The sequence below is a fragment of the Dunckerocampus dactyliophorus genome, chromosome 5 (genome assembly GCF_027744805.1).
Source record: "Dunckerocampus dactyliophorus isolate RoL2022-P2 chromosome 5, RoL_Ddac_1.1, whole genome shotgun sequence".
Classification (NCBI taxonomy): Eukaryota; Metazoa; Chordata; class Actinopteri; order Syngnathiformes; family Syngnathidae; genus Dunckerocampus; species Dunckerocampus dactyliophorus.
In genome coordinates, this window is record NC_072823.1 from 31,559,861 (window position 1) to 31,573,189 (window position 13,329).

The following is a 13,329-nucleotide window of genomic DNA, read 5'->3' on the forward strand; positions in this document are numbered from 1 at the left end:
CAAGCACAAGACTGCGCACCTGAAAGTGTGTGCAATGGAGCGTAGTCAGCAATGGAGTGGATCGTCTACCATGTTAGTAAGCAAGTGGGCGGCGTGGGGCTAGGCACATGGCACCGTGTGGTACAATGTAATCGCTGTCTCTGAGCGGAGTGTAAAATGAAGTTGTTCATTATTTATTCATATTACCATGAGTCATAAAAGTGGAAAAATCCATTATACTGCACACATATGACCAGTGCTATGGGCCACAATGGCACTTGCCTAGGGCGGCATTCTCTAAGGGGGCGCCGCCAGGAAAAAAGACAAAAAAATCCTATTCTTTTTCGCTCAGCACTCATATGCTCATCAGTTCAGGATATGTGTGTGAAATGGGCGCCATCTGCCCGTGCTGCTCAGACGTAGTGGGTCAAACCAACCCAAGTGGTGACAGTGGTGAGTTCATAAAAATAAAACATTTATTTCTTAATATTGTAAAATATTAAATATATCGCAGGCCGAGCGTCTCAAATATCGGTTATTTTGCCACAAAAATGCTCAATGAAAAGGAGGGAATTGTGAGTCAGCATGGGAAAAGAAAGTCAGAGCCAACAGGTGCACACTTTAGGAAGAAGAGGATAAAAGTATGGAGCTACATCATCACTTTACATACATGTAACTCACCCTGCTTCACACTGCCCGCACTGGGGCTCGAACACATGACCTTCGCAATGGAAGACGAAAGCGCTGACCACACGGCCGAATGCCCAGACTGTCGTCTCAAGGCAGAGGGAGTGAGGTTTACCAACGTACACTTGCGCAGCCTCACAGGCTGGCATCCGTTAAACTCACCCCCTCAAACCTAACTCCCATCCGGGTCACGGCACCAATGTAACCCCCGCTGAAGGCACTGTAGCTCTGGGTGGTGCAGGTCTCCTAAGCTCTGCGTTGTGTTTATTTGTGATAATGAACAGGAGACTTGGAGCTTGTTGCAGACAGTGACCCCGTTTATTTCCTGGTGTGAGACAATGTGCACTGGTAAATACCGTGAGGCTTGTTCCAGACTCGGGTCACAGGGCTGATGAACTAACATTAAACATTAACAATGTTTAGTATACGTTACATAAACAATAACAAGCGCGTACCTGCTGTGAGACAATGTGCACTGGTCAATACCGTCAGGCTTTGTTACAGACTACAATGACAATGATTTACATTAGCATCGTAGCTAACCATACAATTGCATAGAGGAGCGCTCCTCTACTCACCTCGGGTCACAGGGCTGATGAACTAAAGCTGTAATGACAGTCTTGCCCTATATATAGCCCACGAGTGAGAGAGGGCGCTATTGAGCCATTACTCCAACCACTGTTAGAACAAGTGGAATCACAATAACCAAAGTAAACCTGTTACATACCCTCATACAATATTCACGTGATCACATGCACGTGATCAAATAAGCTACCTTTACTTGGTGGCTATAGGCTAATTGCGCTTCATTTGTTTTTAATGATGCAAGTGCCATATTTCAAATGCAAATTAAGGGGCACTATATTTTGGAGCACCTTCTGCAGGTAGTCAGGATGAGGAGATGTCTACTGTACATCCTCCTCACTCACACAGGCCACCGCAGAAATTGGATCCTCAGCCCCAGGATGAGCAACCATCCGCCCTGCAGAACCTGCTTCTTTACAGCTCCACACTTTAGGTGTGTGTGTAAGTATCTGCATCTACATTTATGCTGCTGTATTGTCATACCTAGTAATGTCTATTATGAGCTTAGCTGGTTGTGTTGTGGCAGGAGCAGTTATTAGGTTGTTAAATGTCTGATTTTAAATGTAAGAATTACTGACAGTGGAACCTCGGTTAGTCTCATTAATTCGTCCCAGAAGGTGCGTCTCTAACCGAAATTGACACAAACCGAATCAGTTTGTCCCATAAGAAATAATATAAATCCAATTCACCTGTTCAGGAAATCCATAAATGTTAACACAAAACAAAACAAAAAGTTTTGTAATTTTAGGTTTACATGCAGCCATAATGTATGCAAACTGGAAGAATGTACACAAACCTAGGAAAACTTTTGGCGTACATTTTCGACGTTAACCAAAACACGCTAACCAAGGTCCCACTGTACTTGAAAACTGTGCAACACGCTGCAAAAGGAAATCAGACTAAATCCCACCACCATCCTCTTCCTGGGAGTGTGTGTGTGAGGTTTTATTGCGCCTGATTTACTGTCTAAACAGTCCAAAGTATTTGCTTTTGTTTATTGTTCACACTGCTAGTCCAACTCTCATCAGCAGAGCCTCACATACCTGAACACGTGGCGTTACACAATACATAGACGATAATGCAGTCTCATTAAACTAACAGATACTACACCACCTTCAATGTTTGGCTTGGTTAAGATGGAAAACAAAGAAGAGATCCTGCATAAGTAAACTTGTGTCATAGTGCAGGCCTCAGGTCATATGGTTTGTTGGTACAGTAGTTGTAGTAACAGTTGGGCCCACTGTGACTGTTCATCTTCTTATAATCTTGCTCAAGTTTCTTCAGGTTTCCACCAATTTGTTTGGCCGTGTGTCCTACGTTTAGACCCATCAGCTGGTTGGCGATTCTTCCCCAGTTGCCACCTTAAAGTCATTTGTAAATACGTTCAAAAGAGTCCGTCCAGCTCTCGCCGCATCACACATCTACATGAAGCTTGTAAAATTGATTTAACAGGTTTGCCCACTGGCGGCCAAGTAGAAGTGATAAAGCCGTGTTCAACCAATGAGTGTTTGTCAGCACAGCCCGCAGGAACTTTTTCGGCCACTAGAGGAACCATTTTACCTGGGTAGATTTTTGTGGAAACACAGGTGGGTACAGTATTTCAGGGTAAACCAGAGTAAATAGGACCAGTCCTGAAAATGTCCTTCTGGTGAACAAGGGGCTATTTAGTCCAATACTCTCCTGCATGGTGTTGCACAACTTTCAAGTACAGTGGAACCTCGATTAGCATAAGCCCCGGTTAGCATGTTTTGGTTCATGTTGAAAATTTTTGCCTAGGTTTGCGTACATTTTGCAGTTAGCATACAATATGGCATGCGTTTTGTCGTGTTACAAATACACTACACTTTGTGTGTCCGACTGTGTTCTTCATGTATTTGTATCACAAAACGTCTTTGTTTACATCCTGTTAGCTAATACGTGGAAAAAGGAAGCGCAAGTCAGCTCCGTCGCCCCGTCTATGATGTCACCAGCGGTTTCCTCTGTAGTTCTTTACCATCTAACAGGGTTAAACCACAAGTGTCCCAAAGGTTAATACAACACAGGTTTTATAGTTTTACAATGATAGTATTACGTACAATTCTAAATGCATATAAATGACGAATGGAAAACACTAATTACCCACTAATGAGAACGTGGGCTGGCTTTAGACTGTCGTGAGACAGGTTTAGTTTGACCCTGCTGATGATGTGTCGTCGCCGTCACGAGCAGGCACGGTCTCCATCCCAAGATGCAGAAGAAGGAGCAGAGTGCAGGTGAAAATCTTGAATGATCATATCGTGCAGAGCAGAAAAAAGGGAATATACAAAAAACACACAATGACCCAACAAAAGAAGCTACCAGCTGAACTAAATACAGTCTCCCCTCGCATATCGGGTTTTTTCAGAAATTTATGAATCAATGATGGCTGTTTGGTGGTAGACTATGGTCTATTATGAGTCAAAACATGTTGGAACGCAAGTGACATGTAGTATTCTGGCCACTAGGCAGCATCAATGTTACATGGATGAGGCATCCACCCTTATTACATTACCCTATGTCAGTGGTTCTCAGTTGTTTTCTGTCATACCCCCTATCTATTTGTCTGTCCTGAACAGACTGAATTCAAAACTGAAACGAGCAAAATGGAGAGCAGTGAAGCATGCAAGCGTTTTCAAGAGCCAGAGTACGGAGGCCATCAGCAGTGGTGGTTCTGGTATTCCATCCGTCCATCCCAGACTTTACTCCACCCTCCCCGGCTACTTCGTCCAGCTCCTCTCCCGGCGGATCCCGAGGCTTTCCCAGGCCAGTTGAGAGACATACAGTAACTGTAGTCACATGTGTCCTAGGTCTTCCTACAGGACAGACGTGCCCAAGCCACTCACTTACTTACTAACATGGCAGACGTTCTGCTCCATTGCGTACTATGTTCTATTGCACACACTTTCATGGAGGACAGGGGTCACCAACGTTTTTCCTTGTGAGGGCTACTTTTACAAAATGAATATGGCCAAGAGCTACTCATTTTTGTAAAATTCATTTTCAGAGCTTATTTGAAACCCAAACAAAGCAAATATGCTTGTTTTACCAGAACATGAACAAAACTCACATTTTGTATTTCAGAATGCATTTCTTTCTAGTGTTCTCACATTATTAACTGAAAACCTGAATGAAAAGCAGGCTTGCAAGCGCAAGTCTGCCTACATCAGGGGTCACCAATGTACAGTAGTGCCCACGGGCACCTCATGTGGTCGTGAGGGGCTACCTGATGGCCGCGGGCACTACGTTGGTGACCCCTTATTTAGGCAGTCTTGTGCTTGCACATTTGATGTTGATGGAAGTCTGCTCCTCCTGACATTACTTCTCTAGTGGGACATAAGGTGGCGCCATTGACCAAGTGACTGCCGGGTCAGCTGGTTTTCGCCACCAGCCAAGAAGCTCAGCGACAAGAACGGTTTAGTGATGAGAGAGACTAGTGTGGAGTCATTCTTCCAATTTATTTCAAACCAATATCGTATTGCTTGATACGTTAATTAGCTGCTTATCCTTGTGCTGCTTCAGGCGCTGATCAAAACTTAGCTGTCAGTCGGCTCACAGGGGGGCTGTAGTGGGCGGCGTACAGATGTTGGTGGAAGAAGGCCAGCATCTTCTTCCAGCAGTCTTCCTGAGCGTATGCAAGGGCCAGGCATTGTCCTCCCCACAGAGCTGTGACTGCATACACATGTCATGAACACACTACTTTCATGCACAAGCATAAATGCTCCAATTAACGCCTCTTTGCAGTTCACAGAGTCTCAGATAGTCGCCACATGCGTGGTCTATAAGCAAATAACCGCCACAGTCTCAAATTTGGGTCAAAAAACAGCTGTGGCTGTCGGCAACCTCTTACTACAGTGCATTGAGATTTCCTATTGTGTACTGCGGTCTATAAATGCAACACAGTTGCTTCATCAATTTTCTTCCACGTATCTGGGTCAGTGTTGCAGGGGCAGCAGTCTTAGCAGGGAAGTCCAGACTTCCCGGTCTCCGGTCACCTCTTCCAGTTCCACCCCACCAAGGCGCTCCCGGACCAGCTGTGAGACATAATCCCTCCAGTGTGTCCTAGGTCTGCCCCAGGGCCTCCTCCTGGCTGGGTATACCCGGAACACCTCACCACAGAGGTGTTCAGGAGGTATTCGTAGTAAATGCCTGAGCCACCTCAAGTGGCTCCTTTCTATGTGAAGGAGCAGAGGCTCGACTTCAAGCTCCTGAGTCCAGCCACCCTTCGGAAGAAACTCATTTTGGTCGCTTGTATCTGCAATCTTGTTCTTTCGGTCACGGCCCAAAGCTTGTGACCATAGGTGAGGGTAGGAAAATAGATGAACTGGTAAATTGAGAGCTTTGCTTTCCGGCTGACCTCTCTCTTACACAACGGTCTGGTACAGCAACCGCATTACTGCAGATGCTGCGCCGATCCGCCTGTCGACCTCACGCTCCAACCTTCCCTCACTCATGAACAAGACACTGAGATACTTGAACGCACCATGAAAGTTTAGTTGACATCTGATTGTAATTTTGGTGTAATCCATTCACCGTTGGTGTTTAGGTGTCTTCTTCAGGCTTCAGGCTAAAATGGACTTACAGTTAGTCTATATATCGCCCCCTGTGGCTGTGGCACGCCCTTGACAGCCTGTCAATGTTTGCAAGTGACCCCATTCTCTGAAAGCCAGCGTGGAGAAAATGAGTCGTTTCCTAAATTGATGACGTGACGTCGTCGACAACTTACTCTTCTGCTGGATGCTGATGGAGCGGAAGGAGCTGGCTTTGGAGTGCGGCGAGTACGGAGGCTCAATCAGGTGACCGGCGTTGGGGTAAGACAGGATGGTCAGCAGGTGGCTGTTCCCCGCCCGCTTCATCATCTCCTTCATCTGGAAGAAAGAACACTCGTATTATGTATGCATGATGTGTTTATCAAGCTATGACATGAGTCATGTGACCACAGGCCACCAATCGGAAGACATTACACAGCTCGTCAGGGGATCATGCCCTAACAACAACCCTACTGATTTTGCCAATTTTGCTTTTTTTGTCGTTTATGATCAACGTTATTATTGTTATTATCACTACATTGTTTCCCAAACATTCATGAAAATTTGGACCGCCACAAATAGATTTGGTGCTACCTTCGTGCCCTTGTTCATTAAACTTGATAATGGAACTGTCTGTGAACATAGATTGTCATTCAAACGCCGCACCATAGATGGAATCCTAACTCAGCATCTTAACGTTGCTCATGCGCACCGCATTAGTATAAGAAGAGCGTAAGAAGGCGTAGCAGGAAGGATCGGTGTTGCCAACTTGGTCACGAGACACCCAACTCACGAGACGAGAGGAGATTTTAACATTAATTCTAAGAAAAGCACAATGAAAAAAAATTTACACCAGATAAACCACTGTTATGAAAAAATTTAATAATAATAATAATAATGCAGGGCATGTAACGACATGAACTGTCTGTCAGACGTTTGAAGCATTTCCTAAAATGCAAGCCTTTCAAGCGTTTACATTCTCAGTGTCAACATTAACAGCTCCGGCCTGTAGTTGCACAATGCCAGCTGTCCAGCTGTCCTTTGATATTTATAATAAAAAACACAATGTTATAGATATACAGTATTTCAAGAAAATTTTTTGTTTTTAAAAGTTTTCACTATCAACATGTTATTTTTGTAGTTACAATCTGCCTTTTTGCTGTATTTGTCCACTTTTGCTGGGCTTTGTTTATTTCGGACACCTTGGACATTGATGCATGCTTCACCAGGAATGCAATCATGCCAGGCGACAAAAGAGCGTGTCCAAGTTCGGCCTTCTTGAGCATTCAGAAACAATGGTGGACATCCACTCCCACTCACCTGTGCGGTGGATACTAGCCATTTGTTGAACACTTGCATTTAATTGACGAATAAATGCATGATGCAAGAATACTTCTTGTTTTTCAGTTTTAATGCACACACTTACTCACTACCATGCCGCTAAATTGTCACATACAGATCTCCTCTGCGTATGCGGTATATTATGAAGCGGAGTTATGGTCATATGCTAGGGTCATATGCTACAGGCAGCGCCTGTGCCCCCGTGGAGGTCAGGAGAACCAGTGTGGCCGCCATGGTGTACTGTAGTGGGACACCTACTCTGAGGAGACCTGGTGCTGACATTATTAATGTTGATTGTGATGAAAGGTCGCGGTGATTAAGGGTGCAGACAAGTCCTAACACGTACGTGTTTTGATCTGACACATCTTAAGTAACTTTGATCTAATGTAGAATTACTACAGCTTCTGTTTGGACATTAACACGTGCCGCAGCGGTTCAACTCCAATGGAAAGAATAGGAACACATCACTCGCTGACGCTGGGAACACAGAGGTAGGTTGGACTGAAAGGTTTATAGTGTGTGTGCACTTCCAATACTGCCTCGCACATTGCCAATTCCACGTTTCTTATCATTCATCGTAGCGTTGCCATAGTTCACAATCTGATTGGTTTCTGGCTGCCCTATTCTTGCGAGACAACTTTTCTCCCAACGAGAAATCTCATCACGTTTTAATCTGGGAAGATCTTCTGACACCCATATTATTTAGTGAACATTCAGACACAAGTCTTGTGACATAATTATTATTTCGGGCGTTGTTGTGACTCGGATGGCGTGGCGTACATGACAGGACGTGGTGTGTTAGGGAGCGGACTCACATCTACAGCAGACTCGGAGGAGGGCCAACTCTGATCGTCCTCGCCCACCACCAGCAACAGAGGACACTGCACACGTCCCACCTGCCAGGACACAACGTGATGGACAACATGAAAGAGGCACCAGAGAACCAGATCCAGGACCAGAACCAAGACTCACGTCCACTTTGAGGGTGGGGTCGCTGGTGATGGGCAGCAACATTATTTTCATGATCTTCTGGTTCTTCTCGTTGACTTGAATCTTGTCTGAGTACCTGATTGGACACCAAGGACATACAGGGTCAATCATCAGCTATCTTTGAAAGGAATAATCTTTGTATCGGATGTGCCTAATGAAGTGGCTGCTGTCTTTATATCTGCTAACTAATAGGGGTGTCACGAGATCTTGTGACGATAGCTGTGTCGTGAGAACAGGGCAGCCAGAAGCCAATCAGATGGTGAACTATAGCATTGCTAATATAAATGATAATACAGGCAATATGGAAGTGTCAGTGTGTGAGGCATTAAGTGCTTTACACACATTATAAACCTTGCAGTCCAACCTATCTCGGTGTTCCCAGCGTCAGCGTCAGCGAGTGACGTGTGGATATTTTTTCCATCGGAGCTGAACAGCTGCGGCATGTGTTAATGTTAATTGGATCAAAGTTACATAAGATTTGTCAGATCAAAACACATAGCTGTTCAGATTTGTCTACACCCGTTATCACTGAACGGTTCTATTTATGCTCGTTACATTTGGCCGAGCGCCAATTTTACAACCACAGACGATCACTCGGTGGAAGTTAGTTAGTAATGCTCCAAGTTAGTATCAGAAATGTAAGTCATGTGTATTGGTGACGGTGTACTGGAAGATAAAGGGTTAAGTGGGTGTCTTGCTTCATTAACTCATTATGGTTGTCATGAGCTATGTGTGCTGCTCTGCTGCCACCTAATTGTCATTTGTTGCAGCACACCTACTGACCAGGGGAGGAGCTCAGGCACACCTGTTTGCAATCAGCGATAGACTATTTTGACCCTGCACTGCCTCTCACTCTTTGCGAGATTGTCTTCCTACGCATATCTGATTCCCATTGCCGTTTTTGCCTGGTATTCCTTGTTTCCTAAGCTTCTGGTCATTTCTTGTACCCTACCGTGAGTAGTATTGTCTTTTGCCTGCCGGTAATGCAGTGTTTTTTATTACTTCTAGTGTAGTACTCTGCTTGGTTTTCAGCAGCTTCTTTTGTTTGTAGATTTTTACCTATCACTGTTTATGATCGTGTTTTTTTTGTTTGTATATGTTTTGTCTCCTGCTAACCGTGTGTGCAGCGTTTTTTGTGACCGTTTTGTCTTACCCTTTTTTTTCGTGGCTCGGCCCGGTGTTTATGTTCTGCCTTTTGCCCTGTGAATATTCTCATTTTGATTTTTGTACTGCTTCAAACTGTAATTAAACTTTTTGTTACACAGAAGTCGGTGGTGTCTCCTCTGCATTGGAATCCTATTAGCGGCCACGCACCATTTTGTGACAATTGTGTTCTATGGCTATATTAAAATGGAACCTACCAAAAGAAAAATGTTGTCTTTCATCAGGGAAAAAAAAGTTTGTTTCCACCTTTATCCATTTTCAGGAAAATATCAGTTCCTGACTACAAAAGAGAGAAAAACAGATTTTTCTGAAAAGATACATTTCAAGCATAACTTTCACTTTAACACAAATATGTTTTGCTTTTTTTTTGTTTTGCTTTGTAGAACTAAACTAAGATAAAACTGTGTGTGCGCGTGCGTGCATGCGCGTGCCTGCGTTACAATTTCTCTACATTGCACAACCTTCTGCACGCTACACTCCTCCACGCTCTCTCACTTCCTCCTTCCTGTCATGTGTGATTCTTCCATTGAAATGATCCCTGCAAGCTCTAAGCAAATAATAAAGCCATAATCAAATTTTTATGGCTTAAAAATGCTCTGAAGTGTTCATGTATTAGTGCAGAGTTGCATCATCACCTCTTTTTGCCATAAAAGATGTGTAAATACGTACGTAAATACGTAGTTGGGATCGTGCGTTCAGGACTCTAAAAACGTGTGAATACGTCTTTGGTATTGAAAGACTTAATAATGATACTGCGGAGACTAACTCCACTTTATAACGCCTCATCAGTAGAAGAGATCCGGATACACAATTTAGCAACATGGTGGCTATATTTAGCGAGTAGGGTGCACATTAAAAATGAAAGACAGGCAGTCTTTCTTGCATCATGCATTTATTCAGTAATTAAATACAAATGGTCAACAAACGTGAAATATCTGCCATGCAGGCGAGCGGCAGTGGAGCTTCACCTCCTATTTGCAGCTAAATATCGCCGCGCAGTACATTAAACTGTTCAAATTGAGCTATCGTTTCCAAGACATATTTGGAGGCGAGGGCTGGGCGATATGGACCAAAACTCATATCCCAATATATTTAGCTTGAATATCGATATACAGTATATATCCCCCTATATTTTTTGCAAAGTGAGTTTAGACAAAATCAAAGCCAAATATGACTCCAGTTTGTTCAAAACACAGCTGCTCGCCTCCTTCCGAAGGCTCCAAAATACGCCCATATCACTCCAGTTGTCTGTTCCATTGGCTCCCAATTCAGTCTAGAATCCATTTTAAAGTTCTTTTATTTGTGTTCAAGGCCATTAACGGCACTGCTCCAGCATACCATGCTGAGCTTTAAACAGCCTGTCACCACGCCAGGGCCGTGCACTGTTCTCAAAACACAACGTTACAAAAAATGGAGGGATCGCACTTTTGCTGCGTTTGCCCCAATGCTTTGGAACTCCCTTCCACCTGCGCTACCGTCTGTTACAGAGCTATCAGTTTTTAAATCTCAGTTAAAAACTCATGCATTCAGACTGGCTTTCGACACATGATGATTATATGTATTTTTGATGTGATTGTGTGCATGTATATTTATTTAGTCTTAGTTATTTTTATTATATCTGATTTGATCTTACCCTGTTCTTATTTGCTAGAAGTTGTTTTTACTCTTGTGAAGCACCTCGGGCACCGTTGGTGCTCTACAAATAATTTGATTTGATATGATCAGGATTGGCAACTGTCTGCCCGGCCCCATTGGAGGCATTAAAGGAAACGAACCAAAGGCTACGGTAGCCAAGAAGCGATAAACTCATGAACAAAAAGCAAAACAAATTACAATTAGACCACCCGGACGTGGATGGTACCCCTGTTATACCCTCATTAAAATATTTGATGGACTCCTGTAGTACTTCTGTTCCTTCCGTCTGGTAAGTACCATTTAACAACTCCAACGAGCGGCCACGTGTGCAACCAAATTGTGTCAAGCCGCTCACGTGCGTGCCACAAACCGGGCAAGACCTGATGTCAAAGTCCTCCATTAACACCTGCCACAACTCCAAATGTTCCCACTTCCTGTCTGATTTGCGCGGTACAATCCCCTTCTGGGTGGTCTAATTGTAATTTGTTTTAGTTTTTGTTAAAGCGTTATGCACTTCTCGGCCACCAACATTAACCGGAAAAGGAATGTACCAACTCCTCAGAGCTGACTGGTCCAAATGTTACCACTTCCTATAATTCTGGGATTTGGTAAATGCCTCTTTCGGGTGGTATAATTTGTAATATCGTCTCATCTCATGACACCCCCATGAACTAATATCCATTCATATTTAGTCGTCACCCGGAGTAAGGATTGACCTTACTGATTATAGAAAGCAAATATATCCGCCTGCTTGGCTACGATTGGCTGCACGTGAGTTCCACTGATGCACACTGCACACGTGGGCTGAAACACACACACACACACACACACACACACACACACACACAGGGGGTCATAATGTGGATATTGTGTGATTCAGGTGTGATTCATCTGCTACCTTTACAACATCCGAGTAAGCCAGCATCCTGAGCATGAAACTGCTGCCGTAGGAGATGGCCAACATGGCGATGCGGTCGGCGAGCACCTGCGGGTGCTGCTGAAGGAACCCGAAGGCCTTCTGCACCCCCGCAGTGTCAGTTAGCATGAAAACAACAAACACTGATGAACACAACATCAAAATACCTCAAAGTACGAGTTGTCCACCATATTGCTCGTATCCTGGGTGATTTTAGGGGTCAGATAGTCAAGAGCCAGCGAAGCGAAGCCGTGGGAGGCGAGCAGCGCAGCCCGATACTCCACCAGCTGGCTTGCACCCCCCCAGAGGTCAAGGATAGCGGGGAAAGGTCCGGGTCCTTGTGACATTTTGTATTATTCATCCCGTGAGCTTTTTTGTGTGGTCTGGACTGTACCTGAGGGCAGGAAGAGGGTCGCGGAAAGTTCATCCTTTGTGACGGGGATCCTGCGGACGCCGGGCGCCATGTACCAGCGTTCCACCACCTGAGAGGCCAGTGCCACCTGGTCCATGAAGCCCTCAGTTCGGAAACCCAGATGCACTGAGATGGTGAACTCCATGGGGGTCTGCACGTTCATCTTCCTCATCCTGATGATGAGGATGAAGCAAGCATGTTGATCAGGATGCTCATTACTGATGCAACCTATGCAGCTGGTCTACCTGAGTCCAGGTTTGCTGCCTGGAACTGGTCTGAGGCTCCACAGGAGACCCATCTGTTCCACCCCGGAGTACGTCCCCCCCATGCTGGCATGCTGGGACACTGCAAAGACAAAGACAGGATTCCAGAGAGTGTCCAAGGTGTGTCTCTTGGAGGGCGTACCGTTAACCGAGCCGTGGGCATCAGACACGTAGTGAGCGAACGCCTCCCAGCTGTGTCCATTCTCGCAGCGGTGGAAAGCGTGGACGGTGAGCTGGACACCAGGGGGCACACTCTGGACCACGATAACAAACTTCTCGTCCAGCAGTCCTCTGGACGGATGGACCGACAGCTTGACTACACAATGCTTCACGTCCATGCTGACCTGAACGTACGTGCACAACCCATGTTATGCCACATCATTTTCAGATTGAATGCCATTAGCCCCTTTTCCACCAAAAGTTCAGGAACTTTTAATTTAATTCATGTTCTAGCACTATTCTAGCACTTTGCAATTTACCCTGGTAGTTTGATAACCCTGTTTCCACCCAAATCTACCTCGGTAAAAAAGTCAGTCCTAACCAACAGGTAATTTTTGGAAGTTCCTGGAACTATAGAGGTGCGGACTGTGCTGATTGGTTGAACGCACTTGTAGAGGCTGTCCACAAGTATCTTAACTAGGGCTGTCAAAGTTAATAACAGAAGTTTCCATTAACGGCAGAATTTTTTTTGGCGCACAATTAACATGTGCACATCCTGTTTAAGCCTTCGCCCACACCATAGTTTGAGGACACGCAGTGGTGGATGTGGAGCCACAAGCGGGAACAAATATTGAGCAGAAATGGAGAAGGAAA

General features: G+C 44.8%; 1 protein-coding gene across 1 annotated transcript; it reads right to left on the minus strand.

Moving 5' to 3' along the window:
• Positions 1 to 4,795: 4,795 nt before the first annotated feature.
• On the minus strand, positions 4,796 to 12,854 carry LOC129181154 (peroxisomal succinyl-coenzyme A thioesterase-like). The gene is made up of 10 exons (XM_054775919.1): positions 12,659 to 12,854; positions 12,499 to 12,598; positions 12,236 to 12,426; positions 12,009 to 12,178; positions 11,824 to 11,943; positions 11,647 to 11,729; positions 8,109 to 8,202; positions 7,952 to 8,032; positions 5,993 to 6,134; positions 4,796 to 4,938 (listed from the first exon to the last, which is right to left on the minus strand). The coding sequence occupies exons 1-10, from the start codon at positions 12,852 to 12,854 to the stop codon at positions 4,796 to 4,798; spliced, it is 1,320 nt and encodes a 439-aa protein (XP_054631894.1).
• Between the last annotated feature and the right edge of the window lie 475 nt (positions 12,855 to 13,329).

What these genes read in the sequence shown, in the direction of transcription:
- LOC129181154 (XM_054775919.1), bottom strand. Translation starts at nt 12,854, where the DNA reads ATGGACGTGAAGCATTGTGTAGTCAAGCTGTCGGTCCATCCGTCCAGA. An exon ending in ACCCCACCCTCAAAGTGGAC is followed by an intron (nt 8,033 to 8,108) that starts GTGAGTCTTGGT and finishes GTGTCCTGGCAG; the next exon opens with GTGGGACGTGTGCAGTGTCC. An exon ending in CATCAGCATCCAGCAGAAGA is followed by an intron (nt 4,939 to 5,992) that starts GTAAGTTGTCGA and finishes ATGTGTATGCAG; the next exon opens with TCACAGCTCTGTGGGGAGGA.